Source organism: Spermophilus citellus, assembly GCF_964194105.1.
Source record: "Spermophilus citellus genome assembly, chromosome: 10".
NCBI lineage: Eukaryota > Metazoa > Chordata > Mammalia > Rodentia > Sciuridae > Spermophilus > Spermophilus citellus.
In genome coordinates, this window is record NC_138197.1 from 115,553,256 (window position 1) to 115,568,391 (window position 15,136).

A 15,136-nucleotide genomic window follows, 5' to 3' on the forward strand; every position below is an offset into this window, starting at 1 on the left:
GGCCAGAACCCACAGGCAAAAGATGGATGTGAGGACTACCAGTCTTTGAAATCTAAAATTCCATTAATTACCAACAAAGAAAATAAACGACAAAGAAATATCATGTAATGAAAAAGCGCTTAGTTTAGGGGTAGAAGAACATTAACTATGTCACTACTGTGGCCTGCTCCACTGAAGCTGACTGCAGGTGTTCATCTGAGCTTGAAGTATTTGACTTATTATTCATTGAAAGGTGAAGTGAAGAATGAAGTTTGTGGCTGGATTAATGGTATGAGCTGCAATTCAGAGGATGGCTATTATAAACAAGAGCAAACAGCACATCTATCTAACTAAATAAGCCAAACAAATGCTTGTAGTCACTTTTTGATTGGTGTGTCATGAGCTATTGCAAAATTCCATAACAAAGAAGTTTTACTGTGCATAGGGATGGCTTTTTGATTCATCTACCTTTTCCTCCAGGAGGCCTTGCGAAAGTTTATAATTTTACTTCTATTATAGTTCACTTCATATTAAAATAACTTGAATTTTCACCTAACTTCTTTATCTAGACAAAAAAAAATCTAGATGAAGGCACAGACTGTGTAATTTCATCTTATTTTTTTTCTTCTTGTGCTATGTCTGTGACATTAATACATTTGCAGACCCCAAAAAACAGAGTCATTTGACTTGAATGCTACTGATTGAAAATATAGAATTTAGTAAAATTCTATTCAACTGTTAAATTAGTGACTTAACAATGGCTTGTTCAAAATGGTAGGTATGTTGTTTTATAGTTTTTGTGAAAATTTAAAATTTATGTAGTTGTGCTTTTCTATGACATCCCAATGCTTTTAGCAATTTAAGAGAACTACACCATCAGGGTCTTACTATTCAGATTCTTAGTCTGGTTCCATTCTGTGCCAGACATTTATTGAGCCCTTGCTGTTTAAGCTCTTCTCCATCTCCCCACACTCTTCTTGCATTTTTACTTAGTGCTGGGAACTGATTTCATTACCTCTAAGAGATACAGTCAGACAGGTAGCTATCTCAAAATTAAGCTTATTCATTTAATCTCTTATATAGGAAGTCTCTAGTTATGATTTTAACACCTTATCTTTTAGCTCTTGATGGGTTAAACAATAACTCCAAATGTATTCCAAAATGTTTAAGTTAGCAGATGACAATCAAATCTGCAATTTTATTCCTTATTTAGATAATGAGAAATCTGTAGTGTGCAAAATCCACTAGTATAGAACAAAAAGCTCACTGTGCAATACAAATACAGTCCTAGGCAGATTCTCTTGTCAGGAAATGAGTCCCTTTGTGGTTAATTTTTGGTCCTTGACAAAAGTAATATCAAAACTTTATTGATTTTTGTAGTCTAGAGTAATATAATAACCTAATGTGGCAGGTTCCACTGTTATCTTCATTTTACAAATAAGGATATTGAGGATTAGAGAATTTAAGTAACTTGCCCAAGGTGACTCAAGCAGTAGGTGGCTAAACTAGGATTAAATTAGGTTTAACTAAAAGCTCAAGAGGGTTCATTTTTGAGCCCTGGCAAGATTGCAAGTTCCTTAAGATTACTTAAGTGGATTATTTAGCTTGCTTATCTCAATATCCCCTTAGTATCCTTATTGTCCTTTGAAGTACAGTGCTTAGACAATACAGTGAGTTGCCTGGGTTTGAAGCCCAGTTTGTACACCTAAAATGGCATTCAGACATCCCTATGATTCTTTGTCCATTCTCTTGCTCAATATTTTTATCCACAGCATTTATCATTACTTATAATTACCTACTTTTATCTGCATCTCCCACTAGAATATAATCTACGTAAGGACAATAACCTTGTAGGTCTTATTTCCTAATCACATTCTCAATAGCTGGAACAATGCCTGGCACGTGGTGGATGGCTCATAAAAACTATTGTGTGAATAAATAAAAGGAAACTCATTTTGCTTATTGTTTAAGCCTGGAGTAGTAATTTTCAGATATAATTAATGGGCTGAAGGAACCTCATGTTGTTCTTGGTTCACCTTCAACTTTTGAAAAAATATTCATTTAATAGATCCAAATACAGCACAGCACAACACCCCTCCAGGCTGGGTAAAATCATTATATCCATTTTAAAGATGAGGAAACTGGCAGAGACATGTTTAAAAAATTGCCCAAGGTCACCCAATTAGGCAAAGAGCAGAGCCAAGATTCAAATTCAGGGAGTCTGGCCATGTTCCCAACCACTATACCATGCTGTTTTCTGGCTTAATTCTATAAAAGTGTCATTAACACGAGGTTTAATGTTCTAAAGATGTGTCCCCATTCTCTTTAGAGAATGGTCTTCCATCTTGTCCAATCTTCCTTCCTCTCCAACCAGATTAAAGACGAAAACAAACAAGATGGTTTTATTTATTACTCCATTACACCTTGCCTTCCTGCAGGTAGCAATGCGTGCTATTGGTGAAGCTTCTCTGCATCCACCTTCAAGGGCATACGAGAGATTTGAGCCCTGGAGCCTGCTGGACAGCTGAAGTGGTCTTGTGGGTCTATTCTTTTACATGGCTGTCTCCTTCCTGTCCTGCCAGGGCTTCTGGATCTCTGCCAGAGCCCTTTCCTCCCAACCTTGAGAAGGGAATTCAGTGATCTAGGGAGGTTACAAGAACAGCCTTTTAAGCCTGAAACCTAAAAGGAAGCCTAGTTTTATAGACATCCCTGTTCTTGCTTTGAGTCCTTTGGTTTTTTTTCTGTCCAGTCTCTTTTCAGTTTCAATCACAAACATGTAAGCATCCTCATGGCCCTGGGTCTCTGCCACAGCACAGTATTCACCCAGGGGCAATTGGGCTTTATCTCCAGTTCGGTTAAGAAGAAGCAATCTACCTGGGGGAAAGTCAATTAAGATGACTGGGATTTAGTTTCTTCACCTGTGAAAAGACTCAAGTAAGAGGATGAGCTGGAAATTTAAAGGTTCTTTCCAGCTCTAAATTGGAATTGTTCTTTGAAGGATTATGTAAGGAAGAGAAAGAACTCAGATAGCTAAATCCCTTTCACTCTCCCTACTGGCCGAAGTATAACTCCAAGGGAGCCATTGCTCTTTACTAAATGGGGGTGAACTTCTCAAAGTTGAAGGACAACAGCTGCTGGGGATAGCAGTAGGTGGGAACCTATTTACTTGCCTAATTCCTCCCCTATTTATCTGTAAATATCAGGGGGGATTATGAGTAAAAATGATATTTCAGCTCTCTGGTATACATATTAAACCTTTCCAAGACAAATTCATTTAAATTAAAATATTTTAAAAATCCTCCCTCATAGGTTTGGAAGAATGCAGTTTCATTTTGCCTTCTGAAATTGCATAAAAACTTTGGAACAGAGCTTAAGTGAATTTGGACTGTACTTCTCTCACATCTAATAGTTCTCTGAATATCCATCCAGCTTCAATAGATAGGGCTATTTTGCACTCTGTACATATACTGGGTTTTGTCCTTTGAGCTTCAAGGAACATCGGCCATTCTTTTTCCCTGTGTGTCCTTCAAGAATAGACTGGTTATTGGTCCTCACTTGTAAACAGAAAGCATGAGGCATGGGGGAGACTCTAGGAATGCAGGCCACCAGTGTTGTGGGTGCTGACATGCATAAAGAACATGCCATACTCCTTTGTAAAACATTTAAAGATAAAGGCATCAGTCAGGAAATGCCTTTAGGATTTCTGATCTAACTCACCAGTTTTGATCTCTAATCTGCATTCTTTTTAGAACAGATTTAATAAAAATGAACTGGGCATTACTATCTTCAAGTGCTTTGTGCTCCAGGCTTAGGAAATGAAGATGAATATAGATATGGCAAAGATCCTAATCTTGAGTGAGAGAGACTACCTAGCCAATAGGTAGTTTTTGTATGAGGGTAAGAAGGGAACACAAAAGGGTTAAACTTTCAATCTCACCCAGAGAGAGGATGTCATAAAATGCTTTTTCAAGTAAGTTTTAAGGAGTGACTAGAAGGGAACTTGTGTAAAAAAGGGTGGCAGTTGAGGTTCAGAAAGGAATGGTGTTTCTGTCATCATTTCCTGGGACAAGAGTATATGTCTTGTTCTACTTTGCAGTTTATCGAGGGTCATGAACATTATGGTGAATCAAATGTAGTCTAACATAAGTGGTGCACTTCCAGGCCTGACAATGGAACACTGTGTGGTCTTCCATGCTCTTCTCTACCCTGCCTTTAGATGGTAGCACTTAAAGAACTCTGCCATGATGGAAGAAACCTCAATCCCTGAGTTACTACTTGGAGGGGAGCTACCTGACTCTGGACCTAGCATGAATAAGAACTAAAAATAATAGTGTTAAAACACCATAATTTTGCAGTTGTTACAGTGGCTGGAGTTCACTACCCTGATTACACAGTGTGCCAGGCTAACGAATAATAAGAAAGATGTCAAGGATTTGCTGTTACTTCATAATTTCCATACCTTAGGTTACTCAAGTGTTTGACCTTAAGTCAATTACTCTTTCTTCCTTCCTCATTCTCCAAAGGTATAAAATTCTCCCTGAAATTTACAGGTTATAACAAGATAACTAATCCTCCTGGACCCTGTACCTTTTAATGACATTTTTAAATTTTATATATTATTATATATCATTATATAAAATATATTATTATATATTATATGACTATATAAAGTATATTATTTTGAAACATAATAAATATATTAAAGCTTTAAAATAAATTTATATAAAATATAGTAGTATATGAATATTTTACTTGTAAATATATAAATGTTACATAATATATAAGAAAATATCATTAAAACGTTGTGTGTGTTTATGTATACAAAATCTATTTTTTCTCATTAAAATATATGTTTTGTTAGGGCAAAGGGTGCACCTACATTGTTCATTACTATAACTCTAGTGTAAAGGGAAGTGCCTGGGATATAGTAGGCAGCCTTGAGTATTTGTAGAATAAATAAATAAAGATAAATGCAATAGAATTCAGGCAGTTTTCTTTGATAAAAATGCAACTTAGCTTGGGCATGTTTATTCTGAAGGCTCTGTGTTATATCCAGATGTGGGATTCCTGAAGGCAGAGCTACAAATCTAGAGACAGTGGTTTGGGGCTTACTCATGTGTAGGTGGTAGCGGCAGCTATGGGGGCAGATGAAGGTGCCAAGGGAGAGTACGGGAAGGAAGAAGAGGAGAGAATTAGGACTGAATTCTGGAGGGTGTCAATTCATGAAACAGACTCCACATAAGAAGCTAATAAAGGATCATTGGGAAGAGGAGGTAGAACTAATCACATTGAGACACGAGATTTTGGAGTAGTTTGCTTTCTTGTTTGTGAGAACACTGAGTTATAGTTTGGGGGTTAGATCTGGGAATATAGAAGAATTCAATGAACACCTATTTATTGATTTATATAAATGCTGAACCCTGAAGAGTTCCCATGCAGATGGGGCCAACACCTTTTAACAAATGTGCAGCTAGTGTCATCCCTGTTAGTCATGACAAAATACCTGTGTTACACAAATCTCGGGGACAATACCAGGAGGCTTGTGGGCCATCCTGGGCCCTTTCATTCATCTGACGTAGTAGGCTATATTTCTGATCAGAATCTTTCCTGTCTAGAAGATTTTCAGAAGCCTCCATCTAGTTAGAGATTTGTTGCTAATATAAGTTATGTGTCAGTAAACAATGGGACACAGGTCAAATCCAGCCAATTGCCTGTTCTTATAAATAAAATTTTATTAGAACACAGCCACACTCATTCATTTCTGAATGATCCATGGTGGCTTTTATTCCACAACAGGGTTAAGTAGTTGCAACAGAAGACTTATGGCCTATACAGTGTCAAATATTTACAATCTGGCATTTTGTAGAAAAGGTTTGCCAATCCCTGGTCTAAGCACATCTATTTGTCCTAGAACAATAAATAATTTTCAGAGCTGAAGGGATGGTCCTTGAGAATACCACAGCCTGTGTCTCTAAGGACCAGACCAACAGAAGGTGGAATACTCTATTCCTTTATCAGACTGAGTTGAGTTGTATATTTACTTTAGATTGGGACCTCCATGTTAACATTGTATATATGTGTGTATATGAAACTCTGTTCTGTGGTGTGTCTTTAACAGATGTCCCTTGAGTGCTAGGCCAACATTGGGTGTCACAAAATTTAAGACATTAGCCAGTGGGGGAAGGGAAATGGAAGTAAAAAGAACGTGGGTAGATGAAGAGTGAGTGATGGGATGGGAGAATAAAAAGCTACCCTGTCTAAATGTACCATGAGAGCATCTGTGCCTATAGCCTGTATTTTGTCACTGCCATTCTGAAAAATAGTTTAAAAAGGAATAAGTTTTTATCATTTTTCTAAGTGACAGGGAAATAAGACTGAACCTTCCTTTCTAGACTTTTAAAGAAATTACATTGGTTGTACATTTTCCCTCTAAAGAATTATCCATTGAGACTAGAATTAACAAACATCTGAATTTCAAGGCTATTGAAAGAAACTGGAGTCTTTAAGAGCATAGACTTGAATGGGAAGCTAAAGTGAGATATCACATTTATAATATTCCTTTCAGATTCTAAAATAATCTGTGATCCTACCAAATTAAGACTTTCATTTCTGGAGAGATATTTTTCCTGTGACACAGGAGTAGCAAAGAGACAGCTATAACCAAATCTGGCCCCTAGTGCTTTGTTTTGTTAACAAAGTAACTGAGGAAAAAAAAAACCCATATAATTTGTTGGTGGGTGAGGGAATAGGACTTGTGCTTTCCAGTTTGCCACAGTTCCCACCATTCTAGATTGTCTTGTCTTTAAAGTGTTTGAGTTCTCAATCCCTCTAGTACCTTTTCATCCCTATGGTCCTTTTTTAACTTTCTAGTTTTGCTAGTTTTTTTTAATGTATTTTCTTTGCTAAGTCTTGTTCAATAGTATTTGATCGACTCACTTCCCCAATATAGGAAGAAATATGCTCCTTTCAGTATGAAGAGTGAATATATTTTAAAAAATCTGTGATGTTTTATGGGAATTACTGATTTGTGTGGCTCACTTTGATTAGTGGTGTTTGGAGTATGAAGTCTTCTTCCCCCTATTTTTTATTGGTACATTATAGTCATACATAATGGTGGGATTTGTTGTCACATATTAGTACATGCATACAATATAGCAATATAATTTGGCCAATATCATTGCCCTGTAGAAACTATGAAGTCTTTATGTGAATTGGAAAATCCCCAAACGTCTTTAATTTCTGTATTATTGTGCCATATATTGATATGTTAAATGTGACCCTACAGACCAGAGACATGTGCTTTTTTTGAGTGGTTTTTGCAAACATGGCTTTCAAATCATCTAACTGTGAATATCACAGTCCCAGGAAGATGGTCCAAAGAAATAAAAAATGTCTTTGTTGTTACTGTTAATAGGTTTTTCCATTTTTAACCCAGATATAGCATGGAAACTGGACTGTAAAGTGGATCATTATAAAGTACATCTGTGGTAGGCAGACTTTCAAGATAGCGCCCAAAGAGCCACCCTCCTGGTATTTACAAACTTGTATAAATACCTCTTTCTGGGGGCTGGATCTACTTAGAACTTGATTCTAAGGAATAGAATATTGCAAAAGGATGAGAAGATACTCCTGTGATTAGGTTACAAATGACTGTGCCTTCCATGCTGCTAGCACTTTCTTGTTGTCTGCAGTGCTTACTCTGTTGAAGCTAGCTCCAATTGTGAGATGCTCTGTGGGTGGCCCATGTGATAAGAACTGAGGGAGACTATCAGCCATCAGCTATGAGGCACTGAGGCCCCAGTCTGAAAGCCCTAAATAACTGAATCCTTCCTGCAATCATGAGACTGAACTAGAAAGTGGATTCTTCCTAGTTGAGTCTTGAGATGATTGTAACCTTGGAACAGACTCAGAGACAGAGGACCCAGCCTGCACCTGGGTTCCTGACTCACAGAAACTGCATTAATAAATGTTGATATATGCCAATAAAATTTGTGGTAATTTGTTATGTAGTAGCAATACACAATTCTATTTTTCTATTGGCAAAAGGGGACTCATTTTTGTTTCTTTTTTTTTTAACCGAAGTCTCAAACTGAGGATAGCAAAGGTGGTGATTTAATCTAATCAGAGGTGTTTGTTGTCATTCAGTGAAAAAATATTTGAAACTATGCACCTAAAACACATACTGGTTAAATTAAACTAAACTTAGAAGTAAAAGGCAACTAAAATTTTGGTTTTCATTATGCAGTAAAGTACAGTAGAAATGAACAAAATGATAAATATCAGATCGTGCACTATGATCAAGAGTCTGTAATAACAACATTCACTGGTCATCACATATTTTTGAGATTTAACTGAGAAAAACAAGTAAGCAAAGGAGAAGAGGAGAGAAAGAGAGAGTAGCTAGGTATTGTGGAATCCCAAAGAATATAGTGTCAATGGTTGTCAACAATATCAGTGTTTACTGAAGTCAGATCAAGAGAAGAGGAAAAGGGGCTTATGAAATCTCTGCTCTGCTGGTTACTGGTGACCTTGGCATCAGTTGTGTGGAGTGGCAGCAGAGGAACAAGTCAGATCAAAGCAAATTAAGGGAAGGGTAGGAGCAAAGAAAAGGGGTATAGAAAGTACAGAGCACTATTAAACAGTTTCAAAACATATTATAAAACAGAAAAAAATTAGAAGAGAAAATATTTTTAAATGGAGTATATGACATAAAGTTATGGTAAATACATTTTCAATTTAGGATGAGTGCTATTAAGACAGATGACACAATATGGGCCTTGACACAAAGTCCTCTGAGCATTTATTATGAAAATCCTATCTAACTTTCAGGTATTATTTTACCAAAGGAAAAAAGTGATTATGTCCTTGACAAAAGGAAAACATTTTAAAACACTGTCTAAACATTTGGCTCTGCAGTTTTAGCTGGAAAAAGGTAAGTTATATGTTATAAATAAGTAATTAGATAATTGCTCTGTGTCTAGAAGATGGAAAACGTACAACTCTAAGAATGTACAAAATGAACTCCTTTCTCAGGAAATATTAGGCATATTTCCTTTCTTTAAAAGGTTAAGAAATGAAGTTTGATCTTCATAAAACCAGGGAAATTTTCAGGCCTGAGAACAGACTTAGCTGGAGTTGGTGAAGGAAGGGCAAACTGACGCTGGAAGTCAAGTGTGCAAGACAGATAGGATGAAGAAAGGGAGGAATGACTGTGATTACTGTTCTAAAGATGTCTATGATCAGAGCCCAACTAATGTATTCTGTGTTTTGAATGTTATCAGATTTACTTGAGGACTTGCAGATCTTTGCATTGGTGCATATTTCAACATTAAAAAGAACATATTACATAAAAGCCATTCTTGCCAAAGGAAGAAACCTGAAACGACAAATATAAAAATAAGACATTTGAAGTATGCTAAGAGATCAAGATTGTACTTAGCAAACCATCTTTTCTCTGTTTAGGAACAATCTCACCAATTACAAAACACAATATGTTAATTAAAGCATCTCAGGTGGTAATCATAGAATATTTCTCATGACAGATGAAGAACAAATATTCTGAAGACCAAAATCATATAAAAAAAAGAAAGAGACATTTTGTCCATTTTCTGGCAGTGCAAAGTTGGAATGAAACCAGATGAATGTGCTGGCAGTGATATTACACTATTAGCCATCTGAAGACTGGGCTCATTACCTAAGAAGGCAAAGCATCAATTCGTAGCATTATAACCTTCTGTTCGTGCTGCAGACGTGATTGGGTGTTCTTATATAGGCTTCATTCATTTGTGTGCAGAGTAAGCACTTCTATCCGCCTCTTGATAGAAGCCTAATTTTGTATTGTTTCTATTAGATTGTTTTCTCTAATGGGAATGATATTCTGTCTTAAAAATAAATACTCCATTTATTCACTGGATAATTTTAGGTGCAGTTTCTTTTGTTTATCTTTATGAAATTGCATGTCCAGGATTATAGAATTATCTTAAAATTGAAGCACTCTGATTTAAAAAAAAGATTTGAATGACATGTGAGGAAAACATTCATTCAGTCACTCATTTATTCATTCTTTTAATGATATATTGGGCTAAGCAGAAGAGGGAAAAATTCAAGGATGTTCAGCCGTTCCTGACCTCAGGTGCTTATAACATGCTACACATATCATTTGTATCTTCTGACAGGAACATGCATAGGGCTACAAAATTCTCAGGGGAATGAGAGGTGAGTGTATTCCCTTATTTCACAAATATTTATTGGCTAGCTACTTTGTGGCAGACACTGTTCTAGGGACTGTGTATGCAGACGGGAGACAGTCATGGTCCCTGAACTCAAGGACATTGCTACCTCTGGGCAAGATGAAAAACAATAAAGAAAGAAAGAAACAAATAATAACACTTCAATTAGCCATAAGTACTATGGAGAAATATAAAACAGGGAAATGTCAAGGACAGTGATAACTGGTAGGAGGTATGATTTTAGGTCATGAGGCCTCTTTGAAGTGGTGTCACCTGAGTAGAGACTTGATGATGAACAAAGGTCTGAAGGAAGGGCTTTCCAGGTAGAGGGACCAATGCATAAGACCTTGAAGCAAAAATGTGCTTGCCATTGTGGGAAACAAAAAGAAAGCCACATGTCTGAAGTGTAGAAGGAAAAACTGACAATGTAGTCACAAAGGTAGGAAGGGGCCAGATCCTATTGACTTTTGGGACAAGATAAGAATTTTATTCTAAGTGAGAAGGAAATGCATTGGAGGCTTTAAGTTGGGTGTGATGTGAACTGATTTACATTTTAGAAAGAGTTTTAGAGAAGTGGAAATCCAGTTGTAGAGATTAAGAGGGAATTCCAGACAGAGATTAGACATGTGTGAATCCTCTAGGTTAGAGAGGACAAATGAGAAATCCTTAAAGTAGTCCACCAGGATGACAGATGATGATGACGATAATGACGATGATGATGATGGTGGTAATGATGGTGGTGGTGTTGATGATGGTGGTGGTGTTGATGATGGTAGTGGTGATGATGATAGTGACGATGATGATTCTTATGGTACTCGAGATCAAACCCAGGACTCATGCATGCTAGGCAATGACCCTACCACTGAACTACCTGCCTCCCCTCAGCTTGGGAGGAAATAATATTTTAAGATATAAAAGTAGGGAGATAAACGATTTGCACATTCAGATTATTTTGAGAATTAGTTCTAAGGACATTTTATTCTTTTCTGTTTAATGTAGGAAATTATATGATTTTATACTCCTTCCTATGCTTGGCTCTCGTTAAGTTTACAAATGTTAAGTTTCTATCAGAAAAAACTCAGTTCACTGTCTGATGACAATTTTTATCATATAATTTCCTTAGAATAGTGTTTAATATTTCTTTCCCATTCTGAAGAGAAAAAGAGAGAGAGAGAGTACAAAATATAGGAAAAGCTTGTGGATCCAGGTGCATCCATTACAGCTCTCCTGCTACCCTGCCTCCAGGCTTGCCCTCCCCTAATCTTTTCCCAACTGGATGACCCCACTTCAACTTTCCCTCCTTGTAATTCCTCTGGTAAACTGCTTCCAGAATTCACCAGCATAAAGTAGTCCAGTCATGTCTAGTCTCCAGTGCCTACAGAAAAAATTTTAAATTCCTTAGCCTGACACAAACTGACCCTATCTACGTTTTCTGCTTTATTTCTGACAGCACACTACACTCTCCAGTTTTAATCACACCGAAGATTCTTTTTCTTTTTGATCAATTAAAAAATGGTGATGAAATATTTTTAACAAAATTTTTTAAAGCATAAGTTCAGTGACATTAGTACATTTACACTGTTGTGCAAATCCCATTGGATTTTATATTACTAATGATTTATCTAATGCTTTCAGCAATTTGTGGCCTGGACCATACCTGGGACTAGATGGCTCTTCTGGCCTCCTGAAATGCCTTTCCCTTTCCCTATCCATTAAAATCCTACTTATCTTGAAGGACTAGTTCTCACATCCTACCTCTTCCTTTAGGCTTCTTTAAAAGCTTATCTAGGAACAGAACATCAACTGAGTTGCCAGATAACACACAGTTTACAGTAAAAATGATGCCTCCTTGGCCAATTGCATCTATACAGGAAGGATCTATCTATGAACTATAAATACATGGTGGGGATGGGACATTTTGGACCTCCTGAGTGATGACTCTAATAATTAGGCAGGACCCTCATAGAGATGCTGGAGGCTAAGTCTATGGAGTTGCTATTAGAGATACTGCTTTTTATGGGGAATGAGGCCTTAAGCCAAGGACATTCCTGCACTTACTTAATATGACTCTAGCCTTCTTGTACCTGAGTTCTCACCTAGGGGTGGGGGGATGGATATTTGTGGAGCTTCCCAGCTGGCCACAACATATCCTGTACTACATTGTATTACATGCCCTGCAGCCTGGACTTAAACCTGCTAGGAACCATACACAGGGCTAGGGAAATAAAGTATTTCTTACCTTTGGAAGGAGCTGGATTGCCTGTAGAATTCTTTGTCTGTGCCCAGAATTAAGGATACCAATTTCCAACAAATCTTGATCTTCCATGACATTGCTTCCCTGAAACAAAACCAGAATTGTTACAGACAAACTAAACGTTTACACTGTGGGAAATAATAATTTATTTAACACAGAGTAAAATAACCAACAAGTGATCTGATTTTTTGTAAGCAAAGACACAAAGTCATTCTTCTGTGCAGGTGAGGGCAGAGTTGGTCCCCTGGGTTACCAATTGGGAGGTATTGAAAACTTCCCTCTCCTCACAAATCTCTCTTGGTTACTTTTAAAAGTCAGATTATCTACACTGAGATTCATCCCTGTGAGTTAGAATTCTGTTCCTGTAAAAATGTAAATGCATCTCGGAAGAGTTGTCATTTAGGATTATCAGTGACCTGCACATTGATGTGAATGAATCAATTCATTTTTTAAAAAAACTAATCTAAAAACAGATTTTGTGAGGAGGACTGATAGAAAAATTGACATTAAGTAGGCAGGTTAAAAGTGAGAATAATAAATTTTAAAATATTGAATGCCATATTCCTAATCAAGATGGGGAAATAGAGCAATGAATAGGATGCAGACACTGCCCCTGACAGGCTTTACTCCTTCCAATCCAGTAATAGACATAGGTCATGCAAAGGCAGTTAGAATGCTGTGGTGACAGTCGCTTGTGAGTCCAGAAGGGATATGAGAGATGTTTTTGGAGCAGATGACACTTAATCAGATGTGGTTAGGACCCAAAGAAGGAGGGACAAAAGGAATATCATGTGCAATAACCTATAAGAAAAGACAAAGTATACTGAAAAGCATTGAGTTATGGGGTAATTTGGAGAGAAGAGAAAAGGTAAGAATGGAAGATAAGCAGAGGCCAGACTGCACAGATATTGTATGCAATGCCAAGAAGTTCAGACTTCATTGGGACCATCATGGGAAGCCATGGATGGGTTTTAAGAAAAGAGATACATGGTGGGATTCTAAAATTACAAAGATCATTTTGATTTCTATACCTGGGTCCCAGTTTCCTTAACTATAAAATGATAAGGTTGAATCACACAATCTCCAAGAACTAGCCTAGTCCTGAAAGTCTCAGATTTCAATGACTATATTAAGCTGCTGATTAATACATGACAGAAATTATAGGTACTCATTTTGTCCCTAGATTTGAATCTTTAATCTGTAAGCTAGAGCATCTCTTTAAATTTAGGATTCTAATTATGTCAAATGAAATAAGAGAGGCACAGAAAGACAAATACTGCATGTTCTTGCTCAGTGGTGGAAGCTGAGAAGTAGAGAGTGTCATGAGGCTAGGAAGGGTAGTGGGGAGAGGGCAACGGAGAGAGGCTGGGTCTTGGGTACCAAAATACATTTGGATGGAAGAAACTGTTATTTTGTTCTATATAGTACAGTAGGATAACTATAATTTATAATAATTTATTATATATTTAAAAATAACTAGAAGAATTTGAACTTTACCCACACATAGAAAGGATAAATGTTTAAGGAAATGGAGATGCCAATTACCCTGATTTGATCATTACACATTGTACAAATGTATCAAATTATTATGCTGTAACTGCTAAGTATAAATATTATAATGTCAATTAAAAAAAGAAAAGTATTTTAAAAATTAAGGATTCTATAGAAGTTCAAGAATCAGGATTGCTACTTTTCTGGAAAAATCCCCAAACTCTGTTCTATTAGTGTATAACACAAAACACTTATGAATACCTGCTTGTGGATGGCAACAGGTGCAGAAATAAGTTCAAAGTAAAAGAAAATGAACTGGAAGGGGCAATACTGGGGCCACGGTGTTGAGGAGGTTGCTGCAGCTGTGCTAGAGATGATTTGGGCTTAAACTAAGGTAGTAGTCATCGGAGTCAGAAAGAAGCAAATGGATTTAAAAACTATCAACAAGTTTAACTTGGAGATTGAACATGTGGGATGATGGAGAAATGCAGAATGCATCCTGGTTCCATGCTGGAACTAGGGGTGGATCTGGATGGCTTTCCCTGGGATAAGAGAGGAGGAGGAGGGGCAGGCCTAGCATGGTGCAAAGTGAGACTAATGCTTTTTCCTGGACAGGGACTGAATAGATGGATGTAAACAGTTTAATATCAGACTACACTATAAATGGATAATTGATTGTTCTTAGAAGGATTAAAGCCATTAGAATGGTACCATAGCCAAGTATTTAAAATGGGCATTCAATGGACAAAAACATTCCACCTACTCATAGTATCATTCCTATGCTTAAGCTACACCAGCCATCTCAGAGGAAGCAGAACGATTCAGGTATATAGCAGCTTGATAATGAAAAACCTAATGAAAAACAAATAAACCTAGCCTTGGCAATATGCCATAGGAAACATTGCTCTCAAGAAATTACTCAGTGCACACAATAGAGCATGGCTAAGAATATAAATGACTTCATTTTGAGAAAGTGTTATTATTTCCAGAAATGGACTATTGCGACATGAGCAAGATATGTGATACTTAATCTGATTTTTACTCTTTCTGAGATATTTACAAAGGAGTTACTGACCCCCATCTCCCCCCCACAACCAAACAAACAACAACAACAACAAAAAAGAAGGAAACAAAGTCCTTTGGCCATCTACGAGCTAGAGCACAATCAGTTTTTCTATGTGCT

The 15,136-nt window shown here is 37.0% G+C and overlaps 1 protein-coding gene across 20 annotated transcripts in view; it reads right to left on the minus strand.

Moving 5' to 3' along the window:
• Window positions 1-15,136, minus strand: part of ANKS1B (ankyrin repeat and sterile alpha motif domain containing 1B) — a gene marked incomplete at its 5' end in the record, with an annotated part of 1,127,620 nt that overhangs the window by 284,910 nt on the left and 827,574 nt on the right. For all 20 annotated transcript variants that reach the window (XM_081311098.1, XM_081311097.1, XM_081311094.1 and 17 more), the window contains one exon: window positions 12,448-12,546. In XM_081311098.1, coding sequence (XP_081167224.1) covers window positions 12,448-12,546 — 99 coding nt within the window. The remainder of the gene's footprint in view (window positions 1-12,447; window positions 12,547-15,136) is intronic.